We start from the raw sequence: 18610 nt of genomic DNA, 5'->3' as shown, positions 1-18610 counted from the left end.
AGCTGACTTAAAACTCAACATGCAAAAAAACTAAGATCATGGCATCTAGTCCCATCACTTCATGGCAAATAAATGGCGAAACAGTGGAAACAGTGAGAGACTTTATTTTCTTGGGCTCCAGAATCACTGCAGATGGTGACTGCAGCCTTGACATTAAAAGACGCTTGCTCCTTGGAAGAAAAGCTATGACCAACCTAGACAGCATATTAAAAAGCAGAAACATCACTTTACCAATGAAGGTCTGTATAATCAAAGGTATGGTTTTCCAGCAGTTATGTGTATATGTGATAGTTGGACTGTAAAGAAAGCTGAGCGCCAAAGAATTGGTGCTTTTTAACTGTAGTGTTGGAGAAGACGCTTGAGAGTCCCTTGGACAGTAAACAAATCAAACTAGTCAATCCTAAAGAAAATTAACGCTTAATATTCATTGGAAGAACTGATGCGGAAATTGAAAATTCAGTTCTTTGGCCACTTGATGTGAAGAGCTGACTCATTGGAAAAGACCTTGATGCTGGGAAAGATTGAGGGTAGGAGGAGAAGAGGGTGACAAAAGGTAAGGTGTTTGGATGGCATCACCGACTCAATGGACATGAATTTGAGCAAATTCCGGAAAATAGTGCAGGACAGGGAAGCCTGGCATGCTCTAGTATATAGGGGAGCAAAGAGTCGAACACAACTTAGCAACTGAACAACAGCAACAACTAGTTTTGTCATAGCTTTCCTTCCAAGGAACAAGCGTCTACACAAGAATAAAGCACACAAACCAGGAATTTCTCGAACCTTGTCACACACCTGAGAGCTTAGATTTCACACTTTCTTAGTTTCTGAGGAAAATGTAGTTTGAATCAGGAGATGGTTTTCTGAGGCCAGAAGTTTCAGTAGGAGCAGAGAATTTAAATAGAAGTGTGTTAAGCATTTTACCACTTTAGGGCTCAGGTCAGTTTTATAGGACTTGAAGTTTATAATTCTTTGGGGCTCTTGTAAGGAAAGTAACACATAAAATAAGTCTCTTCCTGGGCCTTGGAAGGGGGCTTAAGCAGGTGATGAGGGGTCCTGAAGTTTAAATATCCTTTGGATCTAGGTAAATCTGCCTGTTGCAGATTTACCTCTGAAGACATTTTAAAAAGTCACCATTGTGCTTATTTTGATTGATCTTCATACGTTGAGCCCCATAGAAGGTGAAAAAGTTGCCTGAGGTTCTCGTACAAGTTAGTGATAACATCTGGAGGGTGGTCCAGGTCTTTTACTTTTCAGTCTAGGGAAGGCTCAGTGAAAAAGAATAGTACTTCCTTTACCTTGAAATGTTTCCAGTTCTGTTTAAATTTTTTCTTCCTCAGTTAGTGACTTCTGCTATCACAAGGCTTTTTGTTATGCAGCTTTCTGTTCATTCATTTCCTTTATATGCCCTTCTCTTCCCCACCCTGCTGACCTTGGTCAGGCTGGCTGCCAAATACCTAATCCTCTGGAGCCTGCTTTATTTATTTGTTTATTAAATGATGACCTTATCAAGGGTCATTTTTTTTTTTTAATTATTTTTGGCTGTGCTGGATCTTCCTTGCTGCACAGGCTTTTCTTTAGTTGTGGTGAGTGGGGGCTACTCTCTAGTTGCAATGTGCAGGCTTCTCATTATGATGGCTTCTCTTGTTGTGGAGCACAGGCTCTGTAGGCTAGGCTGCAGAGCTTCAGTAATTGCCGGCTTCAGTAATTGCAGCACTTGGGCTCAGTAGTTGCGACTCATGGCCTCTAGAGCACAGGCTTAGTAGTAGTAATGCACTGGCTTAGTTGCCCTGCAGCATGTGGGATCTTCCCGGACCAGCGATCGAACTTGTGTCTCCTGCATTGGCAGGCAGCTTCTTTACCACTGAGCTCCTGGGAATCCCAGGAGCCTGCTTTAGAGTTTACCACATACACCTATATCCCTAAACAATGTCTTATTTTTTAATTAAATATAAATTAGAATCATACTCTGTCGTATTCTTCTGGGATTTGCCTTTTTTACTCAGTATTCTGATCCTCAGATTCATCCAGATTGTTTTGTGTAGTCATATAGTTGATTCATTTTCATGATTCCATAGGATTGCTTTGTGTGAAGATATGCTGTTTATCCTTTTGACTCTTGGTGGACATTTGGGTTCTTTATAGTTTTTCGCTGTTGTAGACAGTGCTGTTGTGAGCATTTTCATATATGTCCCTTGGTGCACCTGGCACTAGATAGTGCCTTGCAACACGTCTTTCTTGCTGTATCTAAAGACGTAATTGCCGTCTATTTTATCTCAGTCCTCTGACTTCCCTGCTACATTTCTGGCTGGTTGTATCAACAGCACTGAGATCTCTGGTATGTTGGTCCTCCCTTAATGTTTGCCACTATGATTGCTTCAAGTTTTGATATCTCTTTGTGTGGAATTTTCTGTGCTTTGCCCCCAAATAAAGTCAGCCACTCTGACAAGCCTGCCTCACTCCCTCATAAGACTTCTGCACCATGGAGCTGGAAGAGAGGTAATGTGAATAGCCTCAAGCTAAAATATTCCAATTTCTACTATTTTTACCAAGTTTCAGTAGAATTCCTTGAATGCATCTCAGTTTTGTTGTATAACTTTGGTCTGTTACCAGAGTCCTTAACTTTTTGTTTTTGACAGTCAGTCCAGTTTTATGGCTGTTTCCTGGGGAGAGAATTTTCCAGACTCCTCACAGCCATTTCAGAAGTTCCAAACCCCAGGACTTCTGAAAAGATATTTTCACTTGGTAAAGAACTGTAGGTTGACCATTCCTTTCTGGGCTTTACAGATGTAGCTGTACTCCACTGTCTTCTTGCTTACATTGTTTCTGAGCAGAAATCTACTGTCATTCTTATCTCTGTTCCTTTCTATATAACTCCAGCTGCTTTGAAGATTTTTTCTTTTTATCATAGATATTAAGCAGTTTGATCTTTATGTGACTGCTGTGGTTTGTTGCTTATCCTTGGGATTTATTTAGCTTCTTGAATCAATGGATTTAGAGTTTTCCTCAGACTTGAAAATTTTTTGCTCATTATTTCTTCAGTTTTTTCCCTTTGCTTCAAGGATTCCAATTACATACAATTGGCTGCCTAAAGTTGTCTCACCACTCCCTGATTCTCTGTACAATTATTTTTAGTCTTTTTTTCTCTTTGTGTTTTATTTTGCATATTTTCTGCATATTTTAATTTACTAATCTTTTGTTTTGCATTGTTGTTACAAGTTTTTTAAATTATCATTTGTTAATTGGAACAGAAGGTGCTGGATGGTGAGCCAGGTCCAACAAAAGACCACTAAAGAAATTGAAATAGAGAAGCGTATTATTCACAAATCCAGGAGGAAGTATATGGGATGCGCTGATGGGTCACACAGACAAACAGGGGAGAGGGGTCAAAGCAAGGTTCGGGCTAGACCTGGGGTATGTGCCTTAATTAAAGTCTGTGGGTGGAGTGCTTTGAGTTTTCCCAGGCTAAGGCCAAACTGGCCCATTCAAACCAAAGAGAGTGGAGGTTTTGGTAAGCTCCATGGGGTGATGAAGTCAATTTGACTATATAAGGGGCACACAAGGGGAAGACACTAAGGATTCGGGGAAGACTTTTGATGACAAGGGCTGCTGGGAAAGTCTTATTAGGAACTTACATTTGCTTGTGACTCTGCAGGCTGTTGTCTAGGACATGTGCTTACATGAAGAGCCCATAGTGTCAGTTTAAGGCCTGTGCAGGCCACGTGGCCATACTAAATGAAATCTGAGGCAGCAGTACCATGGAATAGCTAACCTCTCAAGAATTGTCTCATGTCATTAGTCTCACTCAGTGTTTTTTTTTTCTTCTCAGGAAATGTATTTTTCATCTCTAGAAGTTCTGTTTAGATCCTTTTTACATCTTTCACGTCTCAAGTTAGCATAGTTCTGTCTTTCCTCTAGCCTTGAACTTATGTGATACAATTATAATAATTGTTATATTTCTCTTCTAGTCTTATCTCGGCCTTTCTTTTTAAGTTTTGTCAGGCAGGAGGCAGAGTAGCATTTAGTTTAGAACTAATTTTACCCCAGTACTGAGTCAAAATCCTTCTGAGATCTCTAGCTGCCATCCCTATAAAGCATGAGGTTTTCCACTGTGGCTGGTAGGAATGGGCAGAACAGTGCAAGGTATGAATTGATATTCATTATTTTACATGGGCATATCCATTTTTTTCTAGCATCATTTGTTGAAAAGACTCTCCTTTTACTTTAAATTGTCTTTGTACCTTTGTTGAATATCAGTTGACTATATATCTACTATCTTCTACAAGCCTAGTGAATGGTTGACACTCAGGCAGCGCTTTCATTATTCCTGTAGCAATTTACAGATTCAGAGTATTTTTTCCATCAGACAGAGATTATTTAGCAATGAGGAGCAGAGATGCTAATACCATTGACGCATAAAGTCTGAGAATTCTGGTGACCAAGCTTTCACTTTCCTGTGATGGGAAGGCCCAGACAGTGGCCATCTGTTTGATTATGTACCCTCTCATGTGTTCCCTTGGGCCCATATGAACTGTTGAAGGACACTTTAAAAGAAACTTCTCTATAGTACTGACCATGAATGAATTAGACAGCATATACCTACAACATACATAATACCCGTAGTTGCATGTTACCTATGGTGTAGATGACTCTCAGGAATAGGATGTTGAAAGAGGTAAGCAAGTCACAGAATAAATGTGTGCTAAGATTCCATCCGTATGAAAGTAAAACAGACAAGACTAAGTCATATATAGTTTATAGATACATTGAAGTATGGTGAAACTGTATAGAATTTGGGATGTTGGTTCCCTTTCAGTGGAAGAGTATGTTTGAGGAAGAACACTCAGGAGGCTTCAAAGGCACGAGGAATACTTGATTTCTTAGGCTGAGTGGTGCAGTCTAGGCATCAGGGGTTGTTGTTTTGATTTTTTTTCTTTAAACCATATGTGTGTACTTCACATACTGTCATACATACAGAATGAAGAGTATCCACCCATTGCATCATATTTTCCCAGCAGTGATAGTGTTCCCTATTTATACAGGCTGGGCCATTGGAGGATTTTTATTTGTACAGCCTGTTGTCTAAAAGAGAAAAAGCCAAATTTTTATCATTAATGCTTGGTGTCTTATTTTTCCCTGAGGGCTCATTCCTCTCCTGTTAGACTTCTGGGGATGTAGAAGTCAATAGTAGTCCTGATGTAGTCCCCTTGCTCCTTGGGTACTGAGTGTGAACTTCCTCTTACCTTGAGTTTTCAGACTCACAGAATAGAGAAGGAATGACGGAGCCCATCAAGCAAGGCACCAATGATTAGATAAGAAGACAGTGTTCAGAAGACCTTAGGATTTGGCTCCCACAGTCACTGAGAAGCCCCTACAAAAGCATATCCCATCAGACCACAGTTTGACAGTCATGAGTCCAGAACAGATACCTAAAGCATTACTACTTCAAGTGGATTGGGATCTGAGAGACCAGGGCACTGGCACCAGACCACCCAGTGATGGACTTCAGTTATCTCACATGTTACTATTCCCAGAGCAAAACTAATGGGTAGCTGTGACATCAGTCTCTGCACCGGTACTATAATCAGCTCTTGTGTACTGAGTCCTTGCCCTGGATCAGGCCCCATAGTGAGTGCTTTTCCATACTTGTGAATTTCTCCCTTCCTCTTTTCCATTTTGTTTTGAGGCTTCAGAATCTAGAGGGAGAAAAAGTGCTGGAGATGACCTCCCTGATCTGCCTCTTTTCCCATCATCCCAGTGACTATGTGGAATATGCCAACTTTCAGATCTGTGCTCTTTTCTGGAAGCTTTGGAGTGATTTTGAGGTTTGTCTAGGAGGTCTTTAAGTTGGTACTTGTTCTTAAGAAGCTTCACATTAGAGATACGTAGGTAGACAGTGACCCCAGGACATGGAAGAGCCCAGAAGCAGTAGGTAGGGAACAGTTTCTACCTGATTACACCTGTTGATCCCTCTCTGTAACAGTAGGTAAAGCCATCTTGTAGCTGGAGTTTATGAAGTTGTGGTGTTAGGAGAGTGCTGAGGGTTTTGGCCATGCCCTGGAGGAATTGGTAGACAGAGGTAGCAATGGTGGGACTGCCAGGCAGCACTTGAAGACTTTTTGAGATTGAGGAAGCAGAGAAGGTACCTCATCCAGTTAGCAGCAGATGGGCTGTGGAGAGAGCAAAGGTGAAGGAAAAGTGTAAGAGAACTGAAGTGGCCAGCGTGTACAGTGCTCTGGCATCAGACAAACCTGTGTTCTGTACTTGCCTCCACTAACAAGTAGTTCTGTGACTTTTGGGAAGATCTCGCTAAACTTTGAGTTTCCCCATCAATTCTCTAAGAATACTATTCTCTCCCACTGGTAGTTGCAAAGATGCAAAACTATAATGTATATGACATGCTATGAGTAAAATCTATTCCCATCCCTGTCCCTGTGGATCAGCCCTGGGTATAGTTGAGAGGAAAGTCAAATTTTTGAGCAGTAAGAGAAAATGAGGTAACCAAAGGCTTTGAAGGCTCAGTGACATCACAGAATGAAGTTTGGGGAGTGAGATAGTTAAAAGGATGACGCCATACTGTAGTCAGAGATTAGGTTCTGGAGCTGAAGATTTCAGAAGTTAAGACATTCTGGGTGCTGCTTTACTGCTGTGGAGCTGGGATTGAGGAGCAGCAAGGCCAGATCTCAGAGGGAAAGGGAGTATTGGCTTCGGAAAAGAAGACTGAGCACATTCAGAAGCTATTTAAAGTGTTGTGGCATAATTAGGAGGGCAGTAGATGTGAGCAGTGAAGGAAAGGAGAGGCTTGAGTCTCTAAGGGAGTGAAAGTGTTGTGCCAGAGGGGGAGGGAATGGTCTGGGAACAGCAGTGACAAACCTTGGTGTGAGTGCAGGATGAGGCTGGGGCATGAGGAACCCCCACTCAGGAGAGCCATAGGGCAAGACTGTGTGTAGGTGAGGCTAGGTTTTACTTGTTAGCGGGTGGGAACCTTATTGGACTTGAAGCATTGAGTGCTTTGAACTGGGCTGGCTGGTAAGAATGCCATTAGTTCCCTCTGACTACTCATCTAGTTCGTCAGTTGATATTCAGATTTCAAACCTTCTTCTTGTACCTAAAAACTGCCTCCACCTCTCGCATTCCTCCCCACACCTCATTAATACACACACACAAGCACACATACTCACTAGGCCCCTCTGTGCCTCCTGAAACCCCACCTCCTCAGGAAACCTTCAAAACTTGGCCTTTGCTCTTCATATCATTATAGCCTTCCAGAGCTTTGGGGCTAACTTTTTAGAACTGCAACTCAAGGAATCAATCCCTCTTCTTAGTCTCATGTCCTCTGCCTTGAAAAAAAAAGTGAAAGTGAAGTTACTCTGCTGCTGCTGCTGCTGCTGCTGCTGCTGCTAAGTCACTTTAGTCATGTCCGACTCTGTGCGACCCCATAGACAGCAGCCCACCAGGCTCCCCCGTCCCTGGGATTCTCCAGACAAGAACACTGGAATGGGTTGCCATTTCCTTCTCCAATGCATGAAAGTGAAAAGTGAAAGGGAAGTCGCTCAGTCGTGTCCAGCTCTTCGCGACCCCATGGACTGCAGTCCACATGGCTCCTCCGTCCATGGGATTTTCCAGGCAAGAGTACTGGAGTGAGGTGCCATCGCCTTCTCCGGAAAGTGAAGTCACTCAGTCGTATCTAATTCTTTGCAACCCCATGGACTGTAGCCTATGAGGCTTCTCTGTCCATGGGATTTTCCAGGCAAGAGTACCGGAGTGGGTTGTCTTTTCCTTCTCCAGGGGGTTGCCTTTTCCTTCTTCGGGGGATTTTCCCAACCCAGAGATCAAACCCAAGTCTCCCACATTGCAGGCAGATGCTTTACTCTCTGAGCCACCAACTTTGCCTTAGCATACTGGTGGTATTCCCTTAGCCTTGCCTTGAGCTCTAAGGAACACTATTTCTTCTCTGTGAAAGCATGAAAAGAAAGGCTATTACAGGAACAGAAAGTATCCAGCTTGGACCAGTTCCAGAGAACAACTTTACCTAGTAGTCTTATGGGTGCCCTGGTTGTGTCATTTGGTTCTCCAAAGCAAGCCCAGGCCCAGCCTTAATCCTTATTACCTTCATTGTCCATCATTCTGTGATCTACTTAGTAGGGCCTGTATTGAGCTGCTTTGTAACCTTGGCTGCCTAGGAAGCAAGCAGCTCTCCTTAAATCTGAATCCTTGTCATAAGAAACCCACACTCAGTGTCTATGTCCCACCCATCTTGTTTTTGGGAATTACAGAACAGCAGCCTCCAGTAGAACACACTTGTTGCCCAACGCACATGTTCCTATGCTGGCAAGGGGCCCTTCAGCACCCTTCACCAGTCCTCAACAGCTGAGGCCACAGTGCTCTTTCTTGGGCCTTAAGTGAGAGATGTGGTCTCTTCAGAGCTGAGCCAGCTTCTGCCAAAATAGAAGAAAGGAGCATCTGTTAACTTAGTAATGGAGCAGACATACCCAAAGTCTTTTTTAGTATATTTTCCTGGAAGACACACATATGTGAATGTGAATTTTGCTTCGCTTCATCAGCTGGTAGCTTATTCACTTGTTTTTTCTGATTCTTATTGCAAAGACTGTATCTGATGCCTCATTTCTCTCTGAGGCCCTCAGAGGATACATGGCTTTCTCAGAGCAGAGGGCTCAGCATAAAGATTGTTTTTATTTTTTTAATATATATATTACTGAAATATATATGACTTACACTGTTTCAGGTGTGCAGCAAGGTGATTTAGTTATACAAATACACATAATTATTTTTGAAATTATTTTCCATCATAGATTATTACAAGATATTGACTATGGTTCCCTATGCTGTACAGTAAACCTTTATTGCTTGCTGCACATCTATTTTTTAATTAGAAATCTAGCATTCTATTCATACTAACTCAAACAAATGGAATCAGAATGTCAAAATTTTTTTAGTTAGGCAAAAACTCATCAGTTTTCTAAAATATACATATTTATATATATGTATACAAAAGCTTTTCTACTACACTTGATAAAGGCTTGAGAAAGAACATAAAAAAAAAGATAGGAAAAAAAAAGATGGAGCAGTTGGAGAAAATAATAATGAAATGGAAGCACTGAATATGAAATAGAAAAAGTGAAACAAACTAGATAAAAGTAATTACAGTCCAGTTGTTTTTAAACATGACTGCTCATTAGAAACATATCTGGAGCTCTGGAGAAAAAAAACAATACCAGAGCAATTTTATTCTTCAAAATATTTCAGGATAATTCTAATATGCATCTGGATTTTAAAAAGTTATTACAGGTTTTTCTGTTAGATCCTAGTTTTGGTGATACAGAGTTCTATTATTTTTCTGTTGATCGATCATGATACAATGGTATTAAATGAGTAATAGTTATATAATCACAACAGTAAAAGACATTTATCAGTTTTCACAATCAATAGCCAGGCAAAAAATAAAATATAATTGCAAGCCATAATGGGAACATGATTAACTTAACAATATAAAGTAATTATATACAATTTGGGGGGTCAAGCAGAGTGATGTGGTAAGTGGAAGTGCATGCATTTCACTTTTTCAGCCAGCCAGCCAGTCTATGTCTTTTGGTTGGTGCATTTAATACACTTATATTTAAAGTAATTATAGATATGTATGGTCCTATTACCATTTTTTTAATTGTTTTGTGTTTATTTTCTGTAGGTCTTTTCCTTCTCTTGTGTTTCCTGCCTAGAGAAGTTCCTGTAGCATTTGTTGTAAAGCTGGTTTGGCGGTGCTGAATTCTCTTAAGTTTTGCTTGTCTGGAAAGCTTTAGATTCCTCTCTGTCAAATCTGAAGGAGAGTCTTGTTGGGTAGAATATTCTTGGTTGTAGGTTCTCCCCTTTCATCACTTTAAATATGTCATTCCATTCCCTTTTGGCTTGTAGAGTTTCTGTTGAGAAATCAGCTATGAGCCTGCTGGGAGTTCCCTTGTATGTTATTTGTTATCTTTCCCTTGTTGCTTTTAATATATCATCTCTGTCTTTAGTTTCTGTCATTTTGATTATTGTGTGTCTCGGTGTGTTCCTCCTTGGGTTTATCCTTCCTGGGACTCTCCGTGCTTCCTGGACTTGGTTGACTGTTTCCTTTCCCATGTTTGGGAAGTTTTCAGCTATTATCTCTGCAGATACTTTCTCAGGTTCTTTCTCTCTCTCTCCTCCTTCTAGGACCTCTATAATGTGAATGTTGGTGTGTTTAATGTTGCCCAGAGTTCTCTTAGGCTGTCTTCATTTCTTTTCACTCTTTTTTCTGTATTCTGTTCTGTAGCAATAATTTCCACCATTCTGTCCTCTAGGTCATTTATCCATTCTTAGTTATTCTGCTATTGATTCCTTCTACATATTATTCATCTCTGTTTATTCTTTAGTTCTTCTAGGTCTTTGGTAAACATTTCTTGCATCTTCTAATCTTTGCCTCCATTCTTTTCCTGAGACCCTGGATCATCTTCACTATCATTTTTCTGAATTCTTTTTCTGGAAGGTTGCCTATCTCCACTTCATTTAGTTGTTTTTCTGGGATTTTATCTTGTCCCTTCATCTGGGACATAACTTTCTGTTTTTTCATCTTGACTAACTTTCTGTAATATGTTTTTGTTATAGCTGCTGTGAGACTGTGCTTCTTCTTGCTTCTTCTGTCTGCCCTCTGATGGATGAGGTTAAGAGTCTTGTGTAAGCTTCTTGATGGTAGGGACTGGTGATGAGAAAAACTGTCTTGCTCTGGTGGGCAGGGCCTTGCCCAATAAAGCTTTAATCCAATTATCTGCTGATGGGTGGGGTTGCACTCCCTCCCTGGTGGCTGTTTGGGCTGAGGCCACACAGCCCTGAGGTCTACAGCCTCTATGGTGGGGTTAATGGTGAACCCCAAAGGCGTTTACTCCAAGGGGGACCTTCCAGTGCCCCTGTCCCTGTGGCGAGCTCCTGCTGACCCACGCTTCCACAAGAAGGCCTCCAGCACTAACAGGTAGTTTTGCTTCAGTCTCCTATGGGGTCACTGCTCCTCTCCTCTGGGTCTTGGTGCATGCAAAATTTTGTTTGTGCCCTCCACAACTGGGGGGTCTGTTTCTCCCAGTCCTGTGGAAGGCCTGTAATCAAATCCTTCTGGCCCTGAATGCCAGATTCCCTGGGGATTCCCGGTCCCTTTTTCAGATCCCTAGGCTGGGAAGCCTGACATGAGGTTCAGAACCTTCACAATAGTGCAAGAACTTCTTTGGTATTATTGTTCTCCAGCCTGTGAGTCACCAACCTGGCAGGTATGGGATTTGATTTTATCATGATTGCACCCCTCCTACCATCTGCTGGGCTTCTTTGTCTTCGAATGTGGGATATCTTTTTTTGGTGGGTTCCAGCGTCCTCCTGTTGATGGCTGTTCAACAGCTAGTTGCAATTTTGGTGCTCTCACAGGAGGAGATGAGCACACGTCCTTCTACTCCACCATCTTGAACCAGAAGCTCAAGATTGTTTAACTTAAGCACTGCAGAAGATCTCTAGTTACCACTCTGGCTTGCCCTAGGACCTGCAGGAAGAACACTGTGATACTGGCCACTAGGATCCAGCCCTCGGAGCTCTGACCAGCTCTCTTTTCCTTCCAGGAAAAGTACATTTCTTCTCTAATGGCCTTCTGTTTTCTGATCGTCATCACGGAAATATCATCATTTCCAAGGACCACATGAATTCCATTTTGTTCTATGATGGGGTAGGTGTTTTACAATCCAAGTTTTGATGTTCAGAAAGATACTCACACTTCTGAGGGTAAAATCAAATAACTCCCTGTCCCTCTGTCACTACAAGTCAATGGCTTAGGAACCAGCACTGCCCTTGAGGCAGGCAAGCAGGCAGGGAAGTCATGGAGAGAGAAGCTCTTGTCAGCCTCATCAACCCTGCCACTTTATAAAGGAGTTAAGTATAAATGACTTCCTGGTCAAGAGGGCCAGCAGCTACCCATGCCCAATTAACTTATCTCAAAGAAGACCAGCTGAAGGTGGCCTCCAGTAACCCTTCACAGATAGCCTCCGACCCAGAGACACAAAGACTCACCCACTTAAGAACTGGAAAGAAACAGCTTCCTGTGACATTTTTGGGGTTTCACTCACTTGTTGAACATGAGAAAGAATTATAAGAAAGCCTGAAAGGAAGAGAAATAACTAATTTTCTCCTTGAAGGCTTAGTTCCACCCCCTCTCATACTCAGAATTAACCTCCAGCTCTATGAAAGTTCTACTCCCAGAACCATCCTTTAATTCTATAGTCTGCAACAACAAGTCCCCCTTCCCTTGTGGGGATGTGGGTAGCTGTGAGTTTTCCCCTAGCCTGTACTCTCTGGCCAGGGCATGGCTCATCGTAGTACGACCCCAGAGCAGAGGGCAGGCTGTCCACCCTGCAGGGTCTCAGCCTCAAAACCAGCTTGTTTCGGAGCCGGGAAAGAGACCAGGTGAAGTGGTTTGGTCAAATTGTGCTGAAAATAAATTCTGTTATCAAGTTAGAAAGAGTTCTTTCTTCCATAGAACTTAAGGCTGTTCAAAAATGTAGGCAGACCGTCCAGACAGATTAGATGGTCCTGTTAGGTGAAGGCTTTAATATTAGGTTAAAGAGTCTTCCAACATCAGGAAAGAAAGGATGAATCTTAAGTGCTGGTATAATAAATTACTGCATTTTGGGGTGAGGGCTGGGTTTTAACTCATATCAAAAGTCAAAATGTACTTTTGAGAAAAGTAAAATATTTTAAAATTTCATAAGTAGAATATAGCTATTAATTATTTTCTTATGGTGAGAGCTTTTTAAAATTTAATATTTGTTTTATATTGGTGTATAGTTGATTTACAGTTTACAGTAGTTTCAGCTGTATAGCAAAGTGATTGAATTGTATACTGCATATATCTATTTCAGATTCTGATAACTTTTAAGATCTACTCTCTTAGACATGTATATTATTAAATGGTCACCACAATAAGTCCAGTTAAGAATATAAAAAAGAATATTTATTAAATTTTTAGGGACAGGAAGACATTCTAATCTTAAGCTTAGAAATGACTCAAGAAATTCTAAAGAAAAAGTTTGTTAGATTTGATTACTTAAGGATTTTTTCAATTTTTGCTGATAGTTTATTGAAGTATACTTTAAATGCAATTAACTAGCTACAAGGACTTAGTGTACAATGCAGGAAATGTAGCCAATATTTTATATTAACTATAAATGAATTATAACCTTTAAAAATTGTGAATCACTATGTTGTACACCTAAAATTTATATAGTATTGTACATCAACTATATCTTAAAAAAGCATGTGAAAGATCTAATACTCTTATATTGATTACATTTAAAATAATACTTTAGATATGTTAGATTAAATAAAATATACATACAATTAACTGTATCCATTTAAAGTTTTGACAGATGTATATACTCATGAAACCACTAGCATAGTCAAGATACAGATTTTTGTCATGCCCAACCCTCCCAGAAGTTTTCTAATACCTTTTTGTAGATCATATTTCTCCCCAACTTCTGGCTTCAGGCAACCACTTACTAGCTTTCTGTCATTGTAGATTAGTTTGCATTTTCTAAAATGTTATATAAGTGGACATCATACATTCTGAACCCTTTTGAGTCTAGCATTTTTCACTCAGCATGGTTTTTAAGGTTCATCAGTGTTGTGTGTATCAATAGTTTTTCCTTTTTATTGCTTTTTTGATGAGTAGTATTCCATTGTATAGATAAGAGCATAAAGTTTATCAGACTAATAATTTAAATCTCTACAAAATATTCAAAGCAAAAGCACAAACCAGGAAAACCATTTTTAGTGATTTTTTTTTTAAATGAGTTAATATTTCATTTCTGTGACGAGCTCTGTCTTTACCAACATGAAAGCACTGAGTGCCAAATCATGGGTGTTCAGAGGACCTGAGGTTAGTTAACAGATATGTGGAAGCACAACAGATACAGCCTTACACTACCGTGTATAACAGTAAGTTAATAACGAGTAGATAAAAGGTACAGTAGACAAAAGGTGAGGTGGGATTGATAATATGGAATGTCCAGTCATAGTGGTGGGCTGAGAGGGGAGTGGGATGCAGTCTTTGAAAATGCTGACAGATAGTTTACAACAACATGGTAGATACTAATGGTAAATTTAAGTTTTAAAAGCAAGATACGGAGCTGTAAAAGTAAGTATGACTTCCCAGTCATAGAAAAGGGACTCAATGAATAGGAACAGAAGACTAGAAGGTTAAACAACCAAAAAGGTTGTTTAAAAAACAGTTTAAAAAAAGGTTGCATTTCCATACCCCACTGTGAATAATCTGAAAAGGTTCTTAAGAAAACAAGCTAACAGTGTTAGCTGTAGTTGAAGTTGAGTGATGGGACTTGGGATTAATATTTTAAACCTTTTTTCTGTATTTTATTTTTATATTTTTCTCAAATTTTTATTTCATAATGAATATGACTTTCATTATCAAAACTTATATATTAAAAAACTCTGTCCCCTAATATCAGAAACAAGACAGAAATACTTGTTTTTGCCATGTCTATTCAACATGGTATTGGTGGAAGTCCTAGTGAGAACAAGTTAGGCAAGAAAAAGAGATGAGGCATTTAATTGGCCAAAAAAAGAAGTAAAATTAGCTCTCTTCATGGATGACATGCTTTATATGTAGAAATTCCTTAAGACTACATACACAAACTATTAGAATTAATAAATTTACCAGCGTTTCAGAATAGAAAATAAACAGTTTAAAAAAAGGTTGCATTTCCATACCCCACTGTGAATAATCTGAAAAGGTTCTTAAGAAAACAATTTCAATAAATTTAACTGAGGAATTGAAAGATTTAAACACCAAAACCCACAATGCATTGCTGAAAGAAAGAAGACTTAAGTAAATGGTAAGACATCCCATGTTCATGGATTGGAAGACTTAATATTATTAAATAACAGTACTACCCAAAGCAACCTATAGATTCCTATTGAAATCTCAATGGCATTTTTTGAAGAAATGAAAAATCCCATCCTGAAATTCTTATGGAATCTCAGGGAAAACCCCACGCCCACCCCCTGCCCAAGTAGTCAAAGCAGTCTTTAAAAGAAGAAAGTTGAGGACTTCCCTGGTGGTTCAGTGGTAAAAAATCTGCTTGCCAGTGACGGAGACATGGGTTCAACCCCTGGTCCAGGAAGATACCACATGCCTTGGAGCAACTAAGCCTGTACCACAACTATTGAGCCTGTGCTCTAGAGCCCAGGAATCGCAATTACTGAGCCCTCTCACTCCAACTACTGAAGCCTAAGTGCCATAAAGCCTGTGGTATTGGCATAAGATCAGATGTATAGACCAGTGGAACAGAATAGAGAGCCCCCAAAGAAAGTCTTGCATATATGGTCAAAGGTTTTCAACAAAGGTGCCAAGATCATTCAGTTAAAAAAGACAGTCTTTTCAACAGACAGTGCTGGGAAAACTGGATGCATGCCTGGGTGCTAAGTTGCTTCAGTTGTGTCTGACTCTCTGCAACCCTATGGACTATAGCCTGCCAGACTCCTCTGTCCATGGAATTTTCCAGGCAGGATTAAGCAACAGTTCCTTGGATTTGACACTGAAAGCAGAGACAACAAAAGAAAAATATATATAAATTGGACTTTATTAAGTCCAGTTTAAAACTTCTCCACATCAAAAGTCACTATCAAGAATGTGAAAAGCAACTCACAGAATGGGAGAAAATACTTGCAAATCATTTGTCTGATAAGGGACTAATACCCTAGAAAGAGAGATAATATTTTCAGTTCAGGAGAAAAGACTGTGTACTTCCCGTATCTCCTAAAACTGGGTGTTGGCAGGAACTTCCGTAACTGAATCCCAGTGAACCACACAATGTGAAAATAATTGGACTGACATTCACCATATGTGTTCTGACATTAGATGTAAGGGCTAAATTCCTGCAAAATGGCTTTTCTCAGTGATGTTCCCTCTGTTTCTCTTCAGGATTCCACCAGTGTTGTTGCTGCCCTTCTGATAGACTTCAAAAGTTCATTGCTTCCCCATCTTCCAGTTCATTTCCATGGATCAAGCAATTTTCTGATGATTGTCCTTTTCCCCAAATCCAAGATATACCAAACGTTTTACTCAGAGGTAACATCAATCATTATTCAGCAAAACAATTACTACCCTTTTTCCTAGCAATTTAATTGGTATGGCAGTGTCTTAGGGCTAACAGTGAGGTGATGAGAGGGAGAGTTGGGAAGGGCTGCTGTGAGTGTAGCTGCTTCTAATCTCTTTGGGTCCTGGAATAGTGCTCTTGCCATTAAAAGATGAGAGCCTAAAGGAACTGAACAGAAGGCTTTTTAGCTTCTAAGAAAAATCTTCTTTTTTGCTAATTAGACTTATTTCCCTGTTAGCTACTTTATTGAGTTGTTGGGCCCTACCTACTGGATCAGAGCTTGCTGTGCTGTGCTGTGATTAGTCGCTCAGTCATGTCTGACTCTTCGTGACCCCATGGGCTGTAGCCCATCAGGCTCCTCTGTCTGTGGGGATTCTCCAGGCAAGAATACTGGATTGGGTTGCTATGCCCTCCTCCAGAGCTTCCTACCCCACCCCAAAATGTCCTTCTCCATGGTTCATAGGCCCTGCCCTTGTGAGTGGTTCCACCTGGCAGGCTGCACACTATAGCTTGTCAGCACAGATTGCATGAGTGAGGGAGCTCACCAAGAACTACACAGCTTACTTAGAGACCAAGCAGTAACCAGAGTCATACAAATGGTCAGTCTCATTCTGGTGGAGATGCTTGGAAAGGTGTGACTCAGCAGTTTTTGAGAGGATAGTCCCTCCCTCAGGACAGATACACAGAACATGGAAGAGGCAAGAACCAGCCTTGGCTCCAGAGTGGCTTTTAGGGCCAGTCTGTGTTTCTGTCTTACTGCCAGCTGATCTGTTACCTCCTTGTACTTGTCTTTTCAGTCTAGGAACCTAGAGATTCTCTTCAGCCATTCCTCTGCCTCTAGGCAGGAGTTGCTTGAACTGCTCCTGTCTGGCCCTGTCACCAGGGAAGAACGTGTCCCTGCTGCCAGAACAGTATTACGTGATACCCTCCTCTCTGTTTCCTGTTCTCTTAAGGAGCAGAATCCCTGGGAGAGGAACTCAGAAAGAAATTCTAGTTTGTAAAAATACAGAACAGAATTGCTTCAGGCCTCTATTTTTGAAACAAACTTGTTTGTTATGATGGTTTTTCTCTGTACTGACAGTCTAGATTTTCAGCAGCCATCAAATCCCCATGTGGGTTCCATATCCTGTTGTTGGGTTTAAAGTGTTCTTTGCTCTAATTCTGTTTTGTTTAGGTCTTCTCCCCCTGGCAACAGCAGACTAACTCAGGGCTGTCTTTAAAAGTGATCCAGGAAGATGGATTATCTGTGGAACAAAAGAGATTGTAAGTGGCTGCCTTCAGTGTTTATGCTAGCTTCCCTAGGCTGTGTGTGTCTGCTGTCTCTGCAGGATGACTTGCATTATGTAACACAGAAGTCCTGGCTTCTGAAAGGGCCAACACAGTCATTTCAGTGCTGCCAGTTTGCAGGTAGTCAGTGCTCTTAGGGAACAGAAGTCAAGACATGAAGTCCACCAAGAATCAGAAAACCATAGTATTACAAAGGTTTCAGGCTAAGCTTTCTATGTGGGCAAACCAGTCACCCTGTATTAACACCGAATTTTGCTTAAGTCAGTGAGATGCTTCTTTTCAAAGTGTTGACTGTCACAAGACTTTGGCTTAAAAATATCAGAACGAGTTATGTAAAGTATGTGTGCTGTTGGGAGATGGAGTTCTAATCTGTGAACCTTTGATATTCCAGACACTCCAGGGCACAGAAGCTCTTCAGTGTCCTGAGCCATTCTGCTGGGGAGAAACAGAGTCCTCTAAAGCTACTCTCAGCTAAACTCCCAGAGCTGAACGGGTGAGCTCTGTTTTTCTGTTTCTTTTAATATATCAGAACTCTTGGTGTTGGTGCTTTCTAAGCTCCATTTTCTTTCTTTATAGCTTCTTAAGGATAATTATAAAAACACAACATACACAATTGTATTCGCTAGAGATAATCACTAAGGTTTCTGTTCAGCTATTAAATAAGTTTCTCATGTGAATGGGCACATTCAGAAAAGGCTGGTGATGGTAACATAATAGCACTGTCTTTGTTTTTCTAGGTTTCTCCAGCATTTTGCTGTCAGCAGCATTAGTCAGGAACCCGTGGTGAGGACCCATCTCCCTGTCCTACTGCAGCAAGCCGAAATCAATCCTATTCACAGAGTAGAAAATGATAAGGTATAGCAGCTCACCAAAAAAGCTGAGAATTTATGGGAGGATGATCCTGATAACCTACCCTTAATATTCATTGTCATTTACAAAAAGGAGCTCAGGCAGAGTCCCTTTTATAAGACTCTCCACCTCCTTGAATACTGATGTAATGATACACATGAAACCCCTTCTATACACTGACAGTGTACTGGCATCTACGTTAATGCCACCTGAGCCCCATGGCAGTGATGAAACCCTGCCATATTTCTGTGCCCTCCTCTTGCTTCTCCAGGTCTTCCAAACTCTTTGTCAGTACTCTT

At 40.8% G+C, this 18610-nt stretch overlaps 1 protein-coding gene across 3 annotated transcripts in view; it reads left to right on the top strand.

Moving 5' to 3' along the window:
- The window catches only part of C13H20orf194 (chromosome 13 C20orf194 homolog), a 173251-nt gene that overhangs the window by 108989 nt on the left and 45652 nt on the right, over positions 1–18610 (top strand). For all 3 annotated transcript variants that reach the window (XM_027559349.1, XM_027559347.1, XM_027559346.1), the window contains 5 exons: positions 11628–11731; positions 16001–16147; positions 17350–17438; positions 17854–17955; positions 18200–18317. In XM_027559349.1, coding sequence (XP_027415150.1) covers positions 11628–11731; positions 16001–16147; positions 17350–17438; positions 17854–17955; positions 18200–18317 — 560 coding nt within the window. The remainder of the gene's footprint in view (positions 1–11627; positions 11732–16000; positions 16148–17349; positions 17439–17853; positions 17956–18199; positions 18318–18610) is intronic.

The sequence above is a fragment of the Bos indicus x Bos taurus genome, chromosome 13 (assembly GCF_003369695.1).
Source record: "Bos indicus x Bos taurus breed Angus x Brahman F1 hybrid chromosome 13, Bos_hybrid_MaternalHap_v2.0, whole genome shotgun sequence".
Classification (NCBI taxonomy): Eukaryota; Metazoa; Chordata; class Mammalia; order Artiodactyla; family Bovidae; genus Bos; species Bos indicus x Bos taurus.
Note: the sequence above shows the minus strand (reverse complement) of the source record. Positions and strands in the feature narration are given on the sequence as shown.